Below are 20,466 nucleotides of genomic sequence, written 5' to 3'. Positions count from 1 at the left end.
AGTACATAGTGACAGTACATGGCGACAGTGTTCACCAGACCTGATGTGCAGGCATTTCTGAGTGCTAGGAACTTGTATCTCAGTCGTTTTCTCTCCCTCTCTGTCTCTGTCTCTCCACTTTTTTTTTTTGGCTTGATTTTTTTGTAGGCAAACAATCACACACAAAAGATGGCAAAAAAATCTTGTGACTGTTTATGTGCACAAGGTACTTTGGCTCATTTGAAATATAAGCCATTTTATTCCTGTTTTAGCAAGTAAGACATGGATTAGTAGGTTTGCTTGCTTTTTAGTCTTCCCAGTTATATATCAAGGCTTAGGGGTGAACTTGAGTGATTTCTGAGAATTACAAAACTGTACTCAAGTAGTGAGTAGCTTACAGCAGCCAGAGCATGGCAATGCAGAGTTAAGGCTGCCCGTTCAGATGGAGATCTTTATCTTGTCATTATGAAAGTCCAGACATCCAAGGGATGATCCAAGCATAATCCTTTATTCAAATTTATTTAGAGGCCTCAGATAAATTCAATTAAAATATTTGATTAACTATGAATCAGGCTTTTCTGGAGAATAAAACGCTTAAACAATTAATTTTTCTTTCAATTTTACATTTCCTATATCAATATACTTTGCTTAAATCATGTTGGTTACTTGTCAGAGTTCTTCCCTACAAGTCCCCAGTTTAATTAGTTAGATTCTCATTAACATATGCCCAACCTCCATCTTGTATTTCATACTGACCTTAAAAGGCAGGCATTAATTAATGCTTAATGAAAAAGTAATAAAGGCCCTAAATTAAGCATTTAGAAACAAATTCACAAACCTAGCAGGCAGCTCAAGCAGCAGATTGAGGGCAGAAAAGGGAAAAGAGGAGGGTGCTGGGACGAGCCCCATGGCCTGGGAGGTGAGGATGAAGAGGGACCGGGAGCCTGGGGCAGACTGGAAGAGGCTGACTTGTCCCCTCCAGCAGGTGAGGGGCAGCAAATTCAGTTGGTCTTGAGGGAGAACTGGTTACAAAGCTGAGAAATTGTGGTGTGACGTATAGATACTTGCAAGAACCAGTCTGTGCACCTGCATTAAGCTGTCGAGGCCGCTCTGGGACTCCCTTTCAGGTGGCTCTGGCTCTGCATCTCCATCCCCAGCAGTGCTCAGGGACAATTAATGGTCATGGGAACACATTGTGTTGGCTGGCAATGTTTCCCTCTCCATGCACCCATATACATCTCTTAAAATTAAACAAGCACTAAATGTAATTGATTTTGTACAAATCTCTTCCCCTCGGGCTGAGAGACCACTGTTTGTAGCGGAAAACCCTCAGAGGGTAAATGTTGATGATGCTCATCAATACACCGTATTATTCCCTGGACCAGCGCGGGGATGTGTTGGAAGAAACCTCACTGCATTTCCACGCCTGGGCCATCTCACTTGTCCCATCGGGCATGGAAATCAGGGCCTCTTACTGCCAGGAAGCTGCAGGCAGTCGTAGCTTCAGAGCCCGCTGCAGAGTGGCATCCCTTCTTCCGTTGGAAAGTGGAAATGGCTGGGAGCAGACAGGTCAGTCAATGCATTAGGCTGCATTCAGAGAGAAAGCAGATTGCAGAAAAGTGCACTTCCAGGCACTTTGGACTAAACATGAGAAATGGAATTAGGTCAGTAATTATTTAAATTAATTTTACATCCTAGGCAGTAGGGCAGACTGCAGTAGCCCTGCTAGTCTTACAAATGAATGGTAATTTGCTAGGAAAAAAGAGACATATTAACGGTGTCAGCCTTCGTTTTGGAAGTAATTGAGGCAGCAGCTTAAAGAAATCAATGTTACACAGCTAGTAAGCACTATGTTTTTGTTCATATTAACCAATTCCAAAGGATTATGGATTTTTTTTTCTCCTCTCAGCAAACAATAGCAATTCTGAATTAGCTATTATTTTGAGCAGGTAAAAGAAAGATCTTTTCATGCATTGCTTTAGTAAATATTCAGGATTCTTTCCAGTACTCCAGTTGCACAGGCTTGCTAAATGTCCTCTATTAACAGTCATGCAAATCTCCATAAAAGAATTTCTCTGCCAAGCAATTTGCTTTAAGGTATCTCCACTTGTTCCTTTTCTTCCTCAGAAGAATTATTGTTCAGCTATCAGGATGACGCACAGAAAATGTGCAGATGAGTACGCAGACACTCCGGTTCTTAATTGTTGTAATTAGTTGGAGTTTCAATCACCAGACCATGATTTTTGCGTGGTTTTCATTACGAATTGTATCCGTTCGTCCTCAGATAATGAAAATCAGGCATTTGCAACACCGCTCGGGATTCTCTTGCCTCTCTAGTGCTTTGGGGAAACAATTTTGGTTTTTAATGAAGAAGGAGTTTGCATGTTGCAAATTCCCAGCATTTCAATATTTCAGCATGCATAAACATCCCTCCCTTTCTGGTCTGCCAGCACTGCTGCTGTTTCCATTTCTACCCACTCTGCAGGAGCACAAATTCCTGGCGGTCGCTTCTTTTGCAGGTGTACTTAGGGACAGGGGTCTGTGCAGAAATACCTGTATCATATGAGAGAGGAACATATGGGCTGGGCAATTTTAATGGAAGGAGAAGGACCACACTCCAGTTAGACCTCATCTCCCCTTTCCCTCTGATTTTTGCCTTCGAAAGGCCAAACCCAGCTCTTAGCGTGGGATTGCTGGCGAAGCACTGGGCTTGTGTCTCTAGCTGGAATTTCACCCTCAGCCTGCTGTGCAGAATGTGGGTCACCTACTTCGGTTTCAAAGATGCTTGCTACTGCACCTTGAAGTCTTAAATGAGAACTGTGTTTTTCTATATTTGGTACCTCTTTTTTTCCTAAGAAATGTTTTTAAGAAACTTTAGAAATGAATGCTTCCCCAGATAATTCAGGCTGCTTCATCTCACTGCCTGTATATAAGAACTAGGGTAGACTATCAAGGTATCTATTCTGTATCAATCAAACCAGTTAATTTCTTTAATAGTAACTTCAGATACAGCATCCTTTCACCTACACTACCCCCAGAAATCAGACAGGAGCCGTGGAGAGTAAGTACCACAGGTCTGAGCCCACAGGGAGAATAACAGCTGGCAGAAAAAGCTTTGCCGTTGAAAGTGTCTTCTCACTGAGAAATACGCTTGTGGTTTTACCGCAAGTTTGCTGTCGTAATGACAGGACGCATCCTGCCATCACTCGGAGGACTGGACTCCCGTTGAAGGCGACAGGGGCTCTGTGGGAAAATCAGTACCTGGAGGAGCGGGGTGAACGGCCCGGCGTGGTGCGAGCAGCACGCGTGCTGCTGTGTCACTCTGCAGCAGTGAATGCCATTGCTGCCACATAGTCCCCGAGCTTTCCTGAAGATTTATCTGGGTACGAATGTGTGATTACTGTCAAATTATTAGTCCCAGTTGCTTTCGTTGACAATACGGAGCAGGGTTTCATTGTTCCCAAAGTTAAATTCAGAAGCAAACTATTAAACACAGTATTTATCTTCCCACTGTGAAAAATGCCGTGTTTAATGTAATTCCTTTTTTGAAAGGTCAGATTTACATAGTGAGCAGCAGAGGCTGCGATAACGTGGGAGGGGCATTGCTGGGCCTTTTGCTCCTTACAAAACAGTTAGGGCGGCAGATAACCGAGCATCGGCTTCCCGCTGCCAGGTGGAAGTCAGGTCATAGAAACCCTGGAAGATAAATTGTCTCAGGTGATCAAGATAAATTTGCGTGGCTTCCCTCCCTCCACAGACGAGCGGGCGATGCTGACACAGCTGAATTGAAGCACAAGCCCCACTGCAGCTACAAATCGGTGGAAACAGAAACCCTCGCTGCAGCGCAGGGGAGAGCCGTGCCTTCCCACCGAGGCAGCAGGCACCTGGGAAATAAGGGATCTCTTTATATCTCCTAACTCTTCTGTGCAAGCCTGCAGCAAGCAGCATCTGTATGTGATTTCTTGCAAATCATCCCTTGTGGCAGCCTGGAACCCCTTGAAATATTCTGCAATAATTTCTTTTAAGGGTATAAATCACAGATTTTTTTTTCCCAGTTCTTATTGGCTGAGAATATCCCAACCTTCCTAGCAGCCCCGTATGATCCTCCTGTTTGCAGGCTATCTGCAGCTGGCAGTGCTGCCCACAGGTGCTTGGACAACTCTTCGCTTTCATCCTGAATGATGGAAGAGGTTCACAGGGAGGCATGAAGCCCTCCTGGTTTTGCCAGGATGATCAAAGGCGAAGTTGAGGCACCTGTGTTAGCCCTGCAAAAGCTATGCCAAGTCCATGCTGCGACAGTATTTTTGAAAAGGAAACCCGTGAGAAGTTATAGATTGCAGGGCAGCGTGCCCAGGGCTTGTGTTAGGTTGGGTTTGTTTAGATGTTGACTTCACACTTGATGTTAGGCTAATGAGATGAGTGAGTCCGAAGGAGGGCCACTGGGATGGTCCTGGAGCTGGTGCATCTGGTGTACAAGGAGAACCTGAGGGCTTCAGATTTTTTTAACCTGGAGAAGCTGGCCTGAAGCTGTAGCTTGGACCAGAGGCCTCCAGAGTCCCTTCCAACCCAAGTTTTCCTAACTGCAATTGCTCTTTTCCCATGCAATTTGTAGAAAGGTTTTCAAAACTTCACTCTCAGAGATATGAGTTATATTACTGAGTTGCTTAGAAGGAAATATGAGTGGGGTTTCTGTTTAGAAGTTAATAGGTATGTCATGTGATGAGCAGCGCCAAGGCTTGTGCTGGGGTTCATAGGAAATAGCGAAGCCGAGTGGCTTATTGGCCAAGGACATGGTCCCTTCTTCGCTCATGGGAAGTCTCAAACTACTGCTCCTTTAATTAAAATGTTAAGGGACTAAGTATGCCTTATATGTAAGAAAAAGCTTTTAAAAGAATTTTTAAGAAAGGATATTCTGCATGCTAAACACTTTAAATTACAAAATTGAAAGTATAAATATGCTGAGTGCTCCCTTCCTTCCTTTTGTAATTTCTGTTCTTCATTTTCTCTTCCCTGAAGTACTTTTCTTTCGGTAATTGTCAATGAGGTTTTTGACCACAGGGTAAATATTTCTGGACTGAGTCAGGATATATTTAACTGGTATGAGCCAACCCTGTGAATGTAAACATACAGTTTGGGTTGGAGTTGTTCCTGAGCACAGATAGATGGGTGGTCCTTGTGAGTCAGTCACAGCAGAGGGACTGGAAAAGGCTGTGTCCAGAGTAAAGTAAACACAACTTAATGGACAAATCTGACGGCCATCAATAGAGGCTTAGAAATGAAGAGCTGAGTCAAACTGTCAAGTGGTACATATCAGCCTTATAGTCCAATTATTTGGTGTAATTCCATGCTTAGCAGTTGTCCCAGATAATACCGTTAATTAGTACAATCAAAAACATCACGGACCTTAGTGCTCTTCCACATTCTTCTTCTCCTCCTTCCCCAGTCACAGCTCCTTGCCCTGTTTCTCCCTCCCTCCTGTTATCTCTGTAGCACCGGGGCCGGTACTGCTCCCTGTTCTCCTGACCCACCAGCAGTCTACCATCTCCGCCGGGCGCTTTACCGGCCGCAGGCTGGATCTGGACCGGGGGGTGTCACAGCAGTGTGCAGGGCGGCGTGCTGCAGGGCATCGCTGCCAGGAAAACCCACCAGCTTACCTGTCCGAGCCGCAGGGTCATCTGTGGCAGGCAGCAACTCACCTCCCTCTATTCACCAGCCCTTCCTGCCTCATTTATACTGATCCTGCCCAAAGGGAGAGCAGCTCAGAAGCAATATTTGAATTTAGAGGCCTTGTGGGGAATTAGGAAGCAATGTGACTTTCCAGCTTCGTGCATTACTGTAAGGAAAGGGCACAGTCTTCCTCTAATGACATTTTATGTGCATAAAGCAATGTTAAACGAGTTGTAGCACACCAACAAGATCAGCATTGTGCTGTTCTTGTTCATAGTTCAGCGTTGGTGGGGTTTGGGGATGAGCTGCTCTCTCCCACCTCCAGTGAATTCATGTCGGAAGGGGGTTCTTGTAAAGAGGTGGGTGTTCCCGTTGGTACAGAAATATGTGGTGGCAGCTTTGGGGAGGTTTTAAGGTAACACACAGTCCAAGACCTGCTGCAGGTTCTTTTTCTGTGGTTGTTGGAGTAACGTGATGTGTGGAGGAAGAAATTTGTGTTTGGGATGTGTGCTGACAGAGTTACATCTGTGCTATTTCCACCTTCCACACATACCCCCACACGAGTCTTCATGGTAAATAATTCTTCTTAGTAAAACTGCCAGTTCTTCTCATACCAGCAAGTAAATGAATGAAATGTTGTTGACTGTTTTTAAAGAAACGAGCCAAGATTTTGAAAGGTGGCTTAATTTTGGGCATGTGCCACTTGTTCAGCTGTGGGATTTGGGGTTCCAGCCTGGGGTAACAAATATATCCTAAAGGATGTATCAGTCTGGGAAAATGAAAGGAGAAGGGAAAGGATTTTAAAAAAATGTGGTTTTGGAATATAAATAGACTGGAAATAGTCACAGAGAGCTCGGCATAGGGCATGATCCCAGCCACTGAAATTGAGTGTCTTTCTAGTGGTTTCAGTGGAAGAAAACTACGTGTGGTAACGGGGTTTTGGGTCTGAGATTTATTTCTGCTCATGTTCCTTCACATACATCAGTGTTTTTATGAATTCTTGAACGCTAACTTAAGGGTAGGTTTTAAAACTCTTTTCCTTTATTTGCCAGCCAACAACATCTGCTTCTACGGGGAATGTTCCTACTACTGCTCGACTGAGCATGCCCTGTGTGGAAAACCAGATCAGATCGAAGGCTCTCTGGCAGCTTTCCTGCCTGATTTGTCTTTAGCTAAAAGGAAAACCTGGAGAAACCCTTGGAGACGTTCCTACCACAAGCGCAAGAAAGCAGAGTGAGTAGTGGTGAGCAAAGGGTTCGCCAGCTGCAAAGGGCGATAGGAAAATAAAACAGGGCTGCAGTTACTGCCCTTGCCTGATCTAAAGCAGTGAGGCTTAGGAGAGCATCTGCATTTCTTCGGCGGGTCCAGCTCCTGGGAAGGGACAGATTACTTACACTTGCAAGGAGCTCCAGCTTATGGTCCTGAACCTGAAAGGACCTTCAATGGCATAGTTCCCTCGTGGGACAGATACCTCCAGCGGCTTTGACGGGATGCAACAGGACCTGTCTAAGTCCTATCAGAGGGAGAAAGATTCACTGCTATCAGCAGCCCTAAACAAGGCTCCGATGTTTTCATCATGTGACTGATGGTGCAGCTGGTCTCCTAAATCTTGAAGCTCTTAGCCAGATAGTTTTCAGTCTTGTGATTTTCTTCCTTTTTCATCAGTCACAATCTTTATCGGTTGCCTGCATTACTGGAAGCAGCCTGAAGAATTTGCTGCCTCTACCTGACCCTGCCCTCAATCAAACATGATACAACTAGATCTTTGCAAAGTAACTTTTTTTTTTTAATACTCAGTAAGCTTTGTATGTCACATAAAATATCAAAATATTGGCTTTTCCAGATGGGAAGTTGATCCAGATTATTGTGAAGAGGTTAAACAAACACCCCCGTATGACAGTGGGACCAGAATTCTGGATATAATGGATATGACAGTTTTTGATTTCCTAATGGGTATGTTTCATCTCTTTCAAAAATTAAATGCAACATTTAATTAGAATAAGAACCATTTCTTTCTACACTGCTCTGCATAGCTCAGCAGTTTGCTAAGCGTGGTTGAAGCTGCATTTACTGTATGTGCCGTTCTAGATGATTATGAGAAAATGCAGATTTACATGGTTATGTATTCCCATCAGTGCAGATTAAAGGAACAAAGATGTTCAGAAATGCAGAGTGATGATGAACGCAGGTCAGGCTAGTCTCCTTCACAACAGCTAAGGGCTTCACAGTTTGCTTTAGCGAGTGCTTTACCATTGGTAATGTATGGCTCCTGGATGCACATGCAAGGACTGTTTATTATGGCACATTGTTTTCAGCCTGCAATAGTATTCACTGCTGCTTGCTCTGTAAACTGTCAGGGCGGGGCGGGGGGAATAGGTGTTCCTTTGTCACAAAAGCAACTGTGGTATGTTTCAGGAAGTTTTTTTCTGTTTATGTAACTTGATCGGAATAAAATAATTATTAACAAGCAGGTAATAGTGACCTATTCCAAGCCTACTCAGTGGTTACTACTCAGACATTCTCATATGAAACCTGTTCTGCTGCAGCTAATATACCTGTAAGGTGCCAACATACATACTTGATCCTCGGACACATGCCAGAATGGACATATCCTCTGCCATTGCCACTACTGAGATTTCTGCAACAGGCTGCAGCAGGAGAGGCCAAATCACAGCTCAGGGGCCATATGTGGCATCTATAAGTGGCTCAAGACCCCTGCCATGAAGACAAAATTCATAGCTTGGCACCAGTACGCTGCACATTGACCTTAAGAAGCAGAGCACGCGTCTGCCTGCCATGGGTGCCCAAAGAGAGCTGTTCCGCTGTACCACTGCAGCAGCATCCTGATCCGTATGTTAGAGCCATAATATCGTTTTGGCTTTCCAGGCAGCCAGAAATTTGGACAAAGTTCTTATTAGAGGAAAAACAGGATGTTTGGTCGTGGTTCAAAAAGTTTAATACAATATTAGCAAAGTCATATGGATTAACTTCCCTGCTTGAAGGATGCATTTTCCCCTCCCTAAGCTAAGCCTTGCACCCGGCACACGTACCACGGCTGCCTTGCACACCGTACTGACCCAGGGCTGGAGCAGCGGGGCTCGTTTTCACCAGTGAAGCTCTGCTGGCTTAGGACATAGCTACCTCATGGATGACCAGGCTCCTGAGCAGCTGAGATGCCATCGTACCTGAGAGCCATTTCCTTGGTGCACTCCAGGAGGGGTTGCTGGAGGGTGGGAAGGTTCGTTTTGTCTCCTGCTAGGTCCTCTAGAGCTTAAGTATAAAAGCTACAGAGAGCTTGAAAAGCTCCCAGAGGCATAGCAGCCCATCTTCCAGTATCGCACACTTTGGGCTTTCCACAGTAGAAGCAAATGAGCTCAGTAGACCCGTTGCTTTCTCTGCCCCACACAGCTGCCATGTTTGAGGAGCGCTGGGCTTCTCACTGAACCGTAGCTTTTGTGTTGCCCTGACTTGCAGGCCCAGCAGCAAGCCAGAGTGAGAACGGTCTTTTTTTCTCTTTATTCTGTAGGTAACATGGATCGACATCACTACGAAACCTTTGAGAAGTTTGGAAATGAAACATTTATTATCCACTTAGATAATGGAAGAGGGTAAATACCTTGAATAATCTTTCTGGGGAAAAAAAAGAAACAAGTTAGTCTTTAAAACAGCATTTGTCATGTTCTTGCTCTTATCTTTAAATAGGTTTGGAAAATATTCCCATGACGAACTTTCCATATTGGTGCCTTTAAACCAGTGCTGCAGGTACGTTTCATCTCCAGAGTTGTTTCCCATTTTATACAGTTGTTTCCACTAATAGGACTGAAATGTTCAAGTGAATCTTTTATTATGTACCACGGAGAGGAGGAGATGTTATGATCCTGCCCAGAGAGCCTGACCCGAGCTAGTCCTGAGCATTGGTGCTAACACCTGAAGTGCTTTGTTGAGATCAGGACTTCGCAGGAGCGTGGCTGGGAGCTGTTGTGAGAGAGGCTTTATTAACACAAAATACACGTCCCATTGAACTCGAGTGGAAAAACTTTCCCCAGCTTGTTCAAGTGCTTCACAACGGCTTTCCAGGTGGCCATGGCCAGGATTTTCAGAGAGGACAGGTGACATTTAGAGTTTCGGCTTTGCACGACTGGGACACGGGGTGAGCTCTGTGTCTGCGGAGGCTCTGGCCATCCCTGCAGGGCGAGCTAGCGGGAGCCTCCGCTGCCACCACCCACACCCCAGCCCAATGCCACGTGCGTCGTGCATGTCAGTGCCAAGGTGGACGCCACCCCATGAATGCTGCACCAGATTCAGTCGGTGCCTTACCCCGCCGCGGAACATGAAGGCTGTCTGCACTTGACTGTAGAGCTGTGCTCCAAAACCTCTCCACCTTTAAGGGCTCCCAAAGATCACTGGCCAGGTGACAATGGCAGCTGCTCATTAGGACTGTGACAGGGCCTACTTCTCATCACTTCAGATCACAAAATAAGGTTTTTACGCTGTTAGCACTATCCTGACTATAAGCCTTTTAGCCCATCAATAGTGATGAAAATACTGATTTGCACTTTTTTTTCTCCTTTTTCTCTTAGAATAAGGAAGTCTACCTATCTGCGATTACAGTTGTTAGCCAAGGAGGAATACAAACTCAGTCTCTTGATGAAGGAATCTTTACTAAAAGATAAAATAGCTCCCATTCTCTACCAGCCTCACTTGGAGGCGATGGACAGGCGGCTGCGGATTGTCCTCAAGGCTGTTAGTGACTGTATAGAAAAGGATGGTTATGACAATGTGGTTGAAAATGACTTTAACACTGATGTTAACACTGTTACGACCGAGAGGTAGTGAAATCGCAAGACTACGTTTTTACCAGCCAAGTAAAGAAGATGCAAAGAGGGAAAAAAAAAAAGTCTTGCAAAAGACTGTATATGCCACTTTGTGAATTCAGTGAATTCAGAAATGAGATATAATTGTTCCCAAAGTAGCTAAAATGTAGACTCTGCAAAGGCTTAGTTCATTAAGAAAAATAAGTCTAATGTGATGCTTTTCATTAGTTCCTAAAGAGAGATTATGAAAAGATTCAGAAAATACTCAGATCATTGACAGACAACAGTCTGATAGCAAAACACCTCCTGTCCTTTTTGTATAGAAGGGAGGCCTTTACTTAATATTTTGTATTTATATATGGTATATCTATCGAACCCCAGACCTACCTACCAAATTTAACTAAGAGGGACAGCATAGTTTTGTGACTCACACTTTATTTGTGGTGACAGTCCACTTAGTATTTTGTGTTAACCCTTTAAGTGCTCTAATCCACTCTATCTTATTTAAATTGAATGCTTTTTTTTCCCAGCTACTCAGCATTTAAAGGGTTAAGGCATTATGAACTTTTAAAGGCAAAAAATAATAATTATTATAATAATAATAAATACAGTGGTTACCAGAAGGGAATTTCACTAATTGTGCATTGACAGGAATACTTGAATGTTGGTTTTACAAAGTGATGTAAAATGACAAGTTGTATTATTTGTCCATAAGGAGGTGGCAGCTCTTATCTTTCTAGACTATCATAGCTGAGCTGCTACTTTTCAACTTTGCTTTTGATAGTTTTGTGTAAATATATACATATATGGGTAAAAAGCTGCTTTCAGCAGCTCTAGGCTTACTTTTGCAGCATTTTTGTGGAATTGTTTGCAACGTGGTAAAAGTGCAATAAAGATATGGCAAAATGTGTAGCCATCGTGTCTAAATGGATTCATTTTTTGCTAGAAATCTTGTTCAGAGCAAAACTGTGCACAATAGCCAAGTATTCCAGAAGTAGCTGTTTAAATTGTCGTCCCCTTTTGTAGCAACAGCAAGTCAAACTAAAGTAGGGAATTGGTGATTAATATACATTACAACTCCGATAAGGACCATGGTGTTGAAAATGGCTAATCTTTCATATGAAAGCATTGTTTTGACTATCATTTCAGCATCCCTTCCTCTTGCAATTGTGGCTGTAGAAACAAGCTGTAGAGGAACACGTCTAAAAGATTATGGCTTGACACACTGCCCAGAGGATTTAGATACATCAGTTCCTCTGACTTGGGTAGCAAAAGCCCTTGCACAACCCAGAAAATCTCAGCCTAAATTATCTAGAAACATGATATTCTCAACCAAATAATTTTGAATCATGTACAGCTGGGTTCATGTAATATGTGTGGAGACTTTCAGCCCAAAAGCAAGCTATAAATTGAACAAGTGGCTGTATTTGACTTGTGAAAACATGGTGTGGTACAGAAGGAATCCCTCATTGCTCTCTTGGGTGAGGAGAGGATTTATTATGACAATATTCATCACAACTATAATTCAAAGCTGTCATTTGTTTCATTTTATGTGTGTCTTCTCAGGGATTTATAAACATACACTTTAAAAGCTTGTAGCCAGATAGACTAAAATGTAGGCATTTCAGCATTTTTAAATTATGAATGTGAGAAAGAGCTGCTATATAGTCTCATTCACTTCTTAGGTTGCTATATTATCACTAAAAAAACGTCTTTTACTATTTTACTGCCCATTTCAAATTCCCATGACTCTCACATACATGGCATACAAAGACAACAGAAAAATCTCAAATTATACAACTGTCTATGAACTTGGAAGATTTCTGTGCTACCCCATGGCTTGCTTTTCACTTTCCAAGACCCACCTGTGGTAGCAAGGATGTTCCCTGTAACAGTGCGTACACTACAGCTCTCTCTCCCCATTAGCCCAAAATCCCAAAGCACGGGAGTGTAAAAAGGTGAAATGGGTGATATTATCCTTGCTTTATCCTCAATGCCTGGCTGTGGTTTCCCTGCAGGTACAGCTTTTTCTCTCTATGAGATTGTGCCAGGACAGCAGACAGGAGCTATAAAATCGCCTCCCTGGCACAGCTCTGCTTTCTGCTTCTGGGGCCAGGCCAGCCAGAGGCTCTGGGTCTGCAGCCCTGGGTTTCTTTTGGAAAGCAGCACTTGGCAGCCTCTTAGCTCAGAGAGGAGCAGATAGATACAGCAAAGGTCTTTGTTCTTTAGAAGCTGGGTTGTAGGTCAGGAGCTTCTGGCACGGTGGTTCAAGCTGAAGGTCTGCAGAAGGCTGCCCGGTGCTGTCAGGGATATAAACTTACTGTTATGAACCTGATTCTGTATTTCTATAAGCAGAATTAATAGTGTTTCTACAGAATAATTAACTAAAGGTCACTCATCCTTGCCATATTGTAACCAGCTCTGTAGGGTCTCCAGTTTCTTTCCTTTCCTGAACTTTGATGCTTCCCCTTGCAAGCTCTGTGCTACAGCTTTCTAGACCTATAAAAATTATTCTTGTCTCCAGTCCTAAATTAAACATACAGAAAAGCTGAAGGGGAGGCTTTTCTTTGGGATGAGACATGCAAGCATCTTGGAAGAAAGGAGATATTAGCTAAGAAGCTGGGAGAGGTTTCCTTTCCTCTGTGCTGTCTGATGAGAAATTGGGGTGAAATAACCACGCCTGAGCAGCGCAAGCCTAAATACAGTGCAGGGTGCTCAGGCAGCAGCGGAGCTCAGGCCCTTTGTGTGGTGGGGGAGCTGAGGAGACGGGATTGATCTGGGGGTTATGTCAAGAAGTGGAAGGGCTGATTAATTAAACAAGCTGTGGAGTTGCTGCTTGGTATCTACCAGGAAGCTCTGGTGTGTTTGCATTCACGCTGCCAGGTAGCTAGAGCTTTGACTCATATTAATTTTCTAGGTGTTTGGGAAGGGAAAGGAATTATTGCCTTGTTCTGATATTTCTTTTCTATGTGGGCAGGGGTGAGTGGGCATGATAGACGGGAAACTGGAGCAGGGAAGTGAACTTGTGGCTCTGCCTTTCAGCTCTTGGGGCTAACACAGCCTTGAGAATAGCTCTGTACAGCCCAGGGAGGGGCAAACCTCCACTTGTGGGGTGCATCTGCATTGTCCCAAGACAGAGCTAGCAGCTGGCCCGAATTTCTTCTGAAAACCTCAAGGGGTTTTGAGAGCCTTTAGGGAAAGGGTGTTGCTCTCCTGGAGTGAAATGCATCCTTCTACAGGCAATGAGGACTTTCTGAGCTGTCTCAGCAGTAGATATGATTTGAGGGTGCCTCTGCACAGTGACAGCTTGTTCTTGGGGTTCTGTAGGGAGGACACCATGGGTTTGATGTGCAGAGGTTGTGCACTTTGGCACACACGTGTGGCAGCAGATTACCACAGTGCGAGACGATGGCTCTGAAAGGGCTGTCATTGTGCATTAGGTCAGTAATCCATGAACTAAGGAGGATTAGCATGACACGGTGTAACATCTCTTTAGGAGTCCTACATATCTACCAGACAAAAAGATTCGCTCTAAGAAGATAAATAAATGTCAGAATCCAATTGGTTTGTCTCCGAATCTCAAATATGGGTGTAGCAACAGCACCTAGGCAATAACATACCAAGAAATCTGCAGTACTCTATCAGGGGCATAATGTGTTCAGCACAGTAAATATAGTATGCGCAATAAATAACAGATAAAAATAGATATTATACTTCTAAAAGCACCTAATTACAACTGTATCTGACAGCCTAGAATAGCTTACTGTATTCTCCTGAGTAATTCAAGTGAGAGCCTCATTTTGTTTTGCTGTTTTTCTGTTATTTAAGCATCAAAGGAAATTCACACAAATTAAAAAAAAAAAGCTCTTGTTGTTTGCATTAGGTATCACTGTTGTGATCAGAGCCCATGATGTATATACAAGCTGCAAGCCTGAAGGAGATTGCAACGTAAGCAACAGCAAGAAGCGTTGTGTAGGAGGAGGGGACCTGGGATTTCAGCCGGACTGTTGCCTTCAGGTGCTGAACTGAAAATGAACTTGTCTTTTGTGGGCGTTAAAGGGAGGAGTGTCCAAAGGGTATTCTGGTTCCTGCTAGTGGGTCTGTACATGGTACCTATAGGTCCAATGGGGGACGTCCTGCTCTATTCCATTGCAGCAACTGCATCGTCCCCTTAACACATCCAAACTGCACCTGAGGACTGCCCGTGCGTCAAAGCTTTTGTGGCCCCAGCCTAAGCGTATTGAGTTTCCGGCTTGGAGCTGGGCATGTACTAGAATCTTGATAATTTGCATCCTGATGGAGAAAACTTTCTTCTAGTACTAAATGCATGACCGTAAAATTCATTTTCCAGAAATTATTCCAGCTATTGTTCCTATGGACTTTCTTGCCAGTGGTTGTTTACTAAGATATTCGGGGCTCAATATGCAGAAATTAACATGCACAAGGAAGATTATTTTTAAACTGTAAATCGAGTGTTTGAGGGAAATGTGGAGTTGCCTGGGACAAGTTTTCACATGGAATTTCAAGTTATTACCAGTTAGAAACTGCCAGATTTCTTGAGAGTATTTTTTATGCTAAAAGTGATTCATAGGTAGCCTCCAGCCATAACTCACTCTGTGACCAGATCAAACTGAATTATCTGCTTGCTTCTACATTTGCATCAGTAAAGTACCAATCCAATGCTTTTGGGGGCTGTCTAGAAAAAAATTAAAAGCAATTCAATTTGGTGGGTCAAGAGACCTGAGAACTGAGGTCAGACCAGCTCTGGTCATGGGTGAAAATGAAGCAAAAGCAAAAAGGAGGCTATTGATTTGGCAGTACCAGTACCTCTTCCTCTAATGCAAGGTCAGAGCAAAAGTTTGTGTCTAGAGATTGTCTGCAAGAGCTGCTGGAATACACACTATCTGCTGCTCCATCTTTTTAGAGATATTAAATACTTTCCAAGGTTTTCCATTTATGCAACTTTGATGTAGTTAACATGAAGTAAGGGGATTTTGAGCACGATGAGGGGAATGCCTGCATTTCTGTCCAATCCACTATATGAAGACTATGTGCTGGGAGATCAGATCCTCTCTTTCAAATGACCTTCCTACACAATCAGCCCCTGTTCCCTGTCAGAAGTAGCATGTGTTACACCTTGAAACTTGCTTAGATATGGGCCCAAACCCAGCAGCTTGCAGATGGAATTGGCAGCTTGAGCTAAAGCAGAATATCTCGAAATTGGAGGTGTCAGATCAGAGCACTCTCCACTTCTATGAATGTGGGAATCTGGGTCACATTGTGCCTTGGCCACAGTAATGAATGACATTAGGATCCCTACATAAATTCCTCTGCTGCTTCTTCTAGAAAGGTGCTCACTGATTGACAGAAATATGTACAAAACCACCTACATGCTTTAGTTGACCCTGAAATAACTTCAAAGTACATCCCAGGGTGACTTACGGTAGCTCCTACCCAAAAGACATACAATTTAAAATCTCATCCCTCCAACTGCTGGTGCTGTACTAATGCCAGCCATGTGTCACTCCAGAGGTGGTTGCTGGAGTCTGCTGAAATATAGTGATCTCTGTATGTTGGCGTTTCTCGCTGGAGCACCTGGATGCCTGCAGAAGGTGCCATAAATCAAGTGAGGACTACGATCTGCATGCATCTTCTGAATCCTCACACACAGCTAAATGACAAATGAAAGTTAAAGATGTCAGCAAAATGTAAGCAATGCAGCTGAGGAAGCCGAAGTGGGGGGAAAAAAAACAAACCCAAAATGACAAAGGGAAGTTGATGGTCAGATCCTTTCTTGCAGACACTGATACATAAGCCAGGAGCGGCACTTATTGCTCTGATCTCAGGCTGAGCTTTGGAAATGGAGGACAAATCCTCTTCTGATTTGTAAACGAAGCAAATCAGGCTATCCAAAATTGCAAGCAGCTTTTCTTCTAGCATATCCTCCTTAGTCCTTCACCATAACAATTTGTGTAACCTCTTAGAGTAGTACCAGGAAACTTTGCCACAGGCAGCACTTTATAAATAGTGACGATAAAAGGCTTTTCTGGTTAGTCCATTGAGTGAAGTTCGCATCATTTTCCAGACCAAATTAGCACCCTTTCTGCTGATTTTTTAAGCAACTCCTTCCTAATCAGTGAAGTCAGTGAGAGCTTTACAGAAGCAGAATTTAGGCCCGTTATCTTCCTTCACTGCCCCATTTACAGATGAATAGTCTCCCTGACTTTCTCATGGCTTTCTTAGCTATAAGCTTAAATAATTTATTATTATTGTTTATCATTTCTCTATATTTCTAGCTGTTTGCTTCACTGATTTGCACTGAATTTCCATTTTTAATGGATGCTTTTTTAGCCTGAATACACTCCAAAATTCATTATTTATAAATTGAGCCATCTATAGCCAAGTCTTTGCATTGTAATTGGAGCTTCATTTAAATGCTGGCAGTGGCCTTTAGACTTAACTGTTTGCAGCAAGATTCCTTACGTTGGTCATGCCTACAAAGCCCTCACTTTGTGACACATCTAGTAGACTTCTATAGGAGCTTGTGTGATAATGCCTGTGAAATCACTTACTTCTCCAGAGCCCATTCATAAGAGCCTGACCAAGTGCTTTACCCTCATTGTCCATCTGAGGGCTATATTTGAGGACATCTTATGTATTATCTGTACCTGCACAGATGAAGACCCTGCCTCTGTATGTGTAGAAAACACACATGACACGGTTTCCCACAGCATTCTCCTGGAGAAACTGGCTGCTCATGGCTTGGACGGGTGTACTCTTTGCTGGGTAAAGAACTGGCTGGATGGCCGGGCCCAAAGAGTGGTGGTGAATGGAGTTTACTCCAGTTGGTGGCTGGTCACAAGTGGTGTCCCCCAGGGCTCTGTGTTGGGGCCAGTTCTGTTTAATATCTTTATCAATGATCTGGATGAGGGGATCGAGTGCACCCTCAGTAAGTTTGCAGATGACACCAAGTTGTGTGGGAATGTTGATCTGCTTGAGGGTAGGAAGGATCTGCAGAGGGATCTGGACAGGCTGGGTCGATGGGCCGAGGTCAATTGTATGGGGTTTAACAAGGCCAAGTGCAAGGTCCTGCACTTGGGCCACAGCAACCCCATGCAACGCCACAGGCTTGGGGAAGAGCGGCTGGAAAGCTGCCTGGCAGAAAAGGAACTGGGGGTGTTGGTCAACAGCTGGCTGAACATGAACCAGCAGTGTGCCCAGGTGGCCAAGAAGGCCAATAGCATCCTGGCTTGTATCAAAAATAGCGTGGCCAGCAGGACTAGGGAAGTGATCACCCCCTGTACTCAGCACTGGTGAGGCCGCACCTCGAATACTGTGTTCAGTTTTGGGCCCCTCACTACAAGAGAGACATTGAGGTGCTGGAGCATGTCCAGAGAAGGGCAACGAAGCTGGTGAAGGGTCTGGAGCAGAAGTCTGATGAGGAGTGGCTGAGGGACCTGGGGTTGTTTAGCCTGGAGAAAAGGAGGCTGAGGGGAGACCTTATGGCTCTCTACAACTACCTGAAAGGAGGCTGTAGAGAGGTGGGGGTCGGTCTCTTCTCCCACGTAACAAGTGATAGGACAAGAGGAAATGGCCTCAAGTTGTGCCAGAGGAGGTTTAGACTGGATATTAGGAAATTTTACTTCACTGAAGGGTTGTCGAGCATTGGAACAGGCTGCCCAGGGAAGTGGTTGAGTTGCCACCCCTGGAGATATTTAAAAGACGTTTGGATGAGGTGCTTAGGGGACATGGTGTAGTGGTGGTCTTGGCAGTGTTAGGTTTATGGTTGGACTCGATGATCTTAAAGGTCTTTTCCAACCTATACAATTCTGTGATTCTGTGAAAAGCTTTGCTGAACTTTGTTCCTTAAATTCAGTATAACAAACCCCTTCTTTTCTTCATCAGGAGGGACTGCAAGTGTTGTTGGCACAAGCAACCCACTTGTCTGGTGTAAGAAAAAAACCAATTCTTATCGATTCAGTCCCTACAGATCCTCCTGGCTTCAGCTGTTATCCTGAAAGTTGCACTGAAACTGGTGGTTTGGTCCTTCAGCATTGCTCTAACGCCAAAGTGTTTGGAGGGGGTGGTTCTGCCATGGTAGCTGTTATGCCTTTTTTTCCTCCATGTGTTGGCAACAAATGAAGTAAAAAAAGTAACCAGAAATTCAGCTGAGTCCCCCTGATTCCTTGCTGTCCTAAAGGCTCTTAACAGCTGTTAAGAGCAGGGTAAGCAAGAGGAGCCTGTTGGCTATCTTCAGGTTTGATGCAAGAAGTGAAAGGAAGCTCTTCTCTCTGAAGAAGCCAAAATAAGGTTAGAAACCCTGTGTCATGCCTTGGGTGTTTGAATGATAGCTGCAGTGGAAACATAGTTTTTGTAGTGTTCAGGACATGTGGTCCCCACAGTGGATTTTTTCACCTCTTAAATAGGCAATGGCAGAGCCATCCCACAGAGCCTCCACACTCACCAGAAATGACCAGTATTTTCCTGTTAGAGGACCTACTCTAGTGAAGTTAATGGAAACCTTCCCAGTGGTTTCAAGTTTCTTTGGATCCAGCCCAGAGCAGCTGCAGAGGGCCAGTGGTACAGAGCTGCTCGCCTGAGCTTCTGAGAAACACCCTGGAAAAAGGATGTTAAAAATTAAAAGACCTTAATGGTTGTACCAGTGTTTTATTTGACCTGGTGACGGTATATGTGGTTCCTGGTTAAAGAGTAACCCCTTAGCTATTTGCATGGGGCTCAGTTTTGCAACAGGTGAAAATAAATGTTACCTGCCAAGGAGGGAGGCTACAAAATCAGAAGAAAAATATATGGACTATACAGTCCTGTGTAGTCTGCAAAAAGGATACAAACCAGCTGGCAGACTGCTGCATATTTATGAGAGCATCATCTCACACATCCTCACTCTTATTAGAGCATCCTACCTCAAGCCTGTCATGCTTGATTAACATTTTAACAGGTTCAGACACTTATTTACCAGGTCTCCACACTTTGCACCCCAGACTGGATGATTCAGACGTTGAGTGCTGGCGACTCACAGGTATGTTGCCTGTCTAACAGCATCCCGCAGCAGCCTGACAGCCCATTCCATACACATTCCCCTGTGTTGCTAGAAATTGTGGTGAACTGACTGGTTAGGCATCACTTCAGCCAGGCAACAAGCTTCTTGTTCATCCATCAGCCTTCAAACCTCTTTGCAGCGATTCACCTAAAGCAGCACAGCACAGAGGGGTGGGTTATCCATGCTATTTGGGGCCATCCTTCAGTTTTCAGCCTTCAGTGCAAAGCTGCAGAGGTACCACGAATAGTGTCTCTTACTGTAACAAGGACCACTGCAGTTGTCCAGATTGTCAGAACCCAAATAAGTTTAAAAAGTGATATAAAACAAGAAAACATGTTTCAATAGGACCACTATTTAAATAAAGTGAAGGAATTAGAAGGTCAGCAATGCACCAATATCAGCTAGTTTTACAGAGCAGGTCCTACTACCACAGCTTTTGTGCTGCATCGGCACAATCTGCACACCCTGTTGCCCTATTACCAGGCACAAGTGAGTGTCTAGCTTTTGCTGTAAATGAAGTCATTAAGAGGACTACAACAATCACCCTGATGATTACGAATCACATCTGCTTACGAACATCACTTGAAGGAAAATATCGGCTATATCAATCTGTTAGCACGTGGGGAGTTTGGTGCCACCGAACATTTCAAAACCTATGAGCTGGTGATATTTGCCTGGAAAACTGGCCTCACTGCAGCGTTCAGAGGTGTTGGTGCACATCGTGCAGTTCTGGGGCAGGTTTTGGCAGACTGTGGAAGGGATATGTGTCACATGGACGTAAGCCATTCTGCAGGGATACACCCTATAGGTGCTCTCCTGATGGCTTTCTAGCACCTGAATTACTTTGGAAAATAATATATTTTTAGAACTATCCTCTGAGTCATTGAAGGGGGAAATAAAAGCTCATGATTTGGTTCACTCGAGCAAGAACAGTTGTTTTCCTTTCAG

The 20,466-nt window shown here is 44.1% G+C and overlaps 1 protein-coding gene across 1 annotated transcript in view; it reads left to right on the top strand.

Annotated features, from left to right (window-relative positions):
• The window catches only part of FAM20C (FAM20C golgi associated secretory pathway kinase), a 59,717-nt gene extending 48,345 nt beyond the window's left edge, over positions 1-11,372 (top strand). Inside the window, exons 7-11 of the mRNA XM_072878075.1 lie at positions 6,699-6,879; positions 7,490-7,599; positions 9,173-9,254; positions 9,349-9,408; positions 10,227-11,372. Coding sequence (XP_072734176.1) covers positions 6,699-6,879; positions 7,490-7,599; positions 9,173-9,254; positions 9,349-9,408; positions 10,227-10,479 — 686 coding nt within the window. The 3' untranslated portion in view covers positions 10,480-11,372. The remainder of the gene's footprint in view (positions 1-6,698; positions 6,880-7,489; positions 7,600-9,172; positions 9,255-9,348; positions 9,409-10,226) is intronic.
• The last annotated feature ends 9,094 nt before the right edge of the window (positions 11,373-20,466 follow it).

This window comes from Ciconia boyciana, chromosome 13 (assembly GCF_034638445.1).
Source record: "Ciconia boyciana chromosome 13, ASM3463844v1, whole genome shotgun sequence".
Classification (NCBI taxonomy): domain Eukaryota; kingdom Metazoa; phylum Chordata; class Aves; order Ciconiiformes; family Ciconiidae; genus Ciconia; species Ciconia boyciana.
Note: the sequence above shows the minus strand (reverse complement) of the source record. Positions and strands in the feature narration are given on the sequence as shown.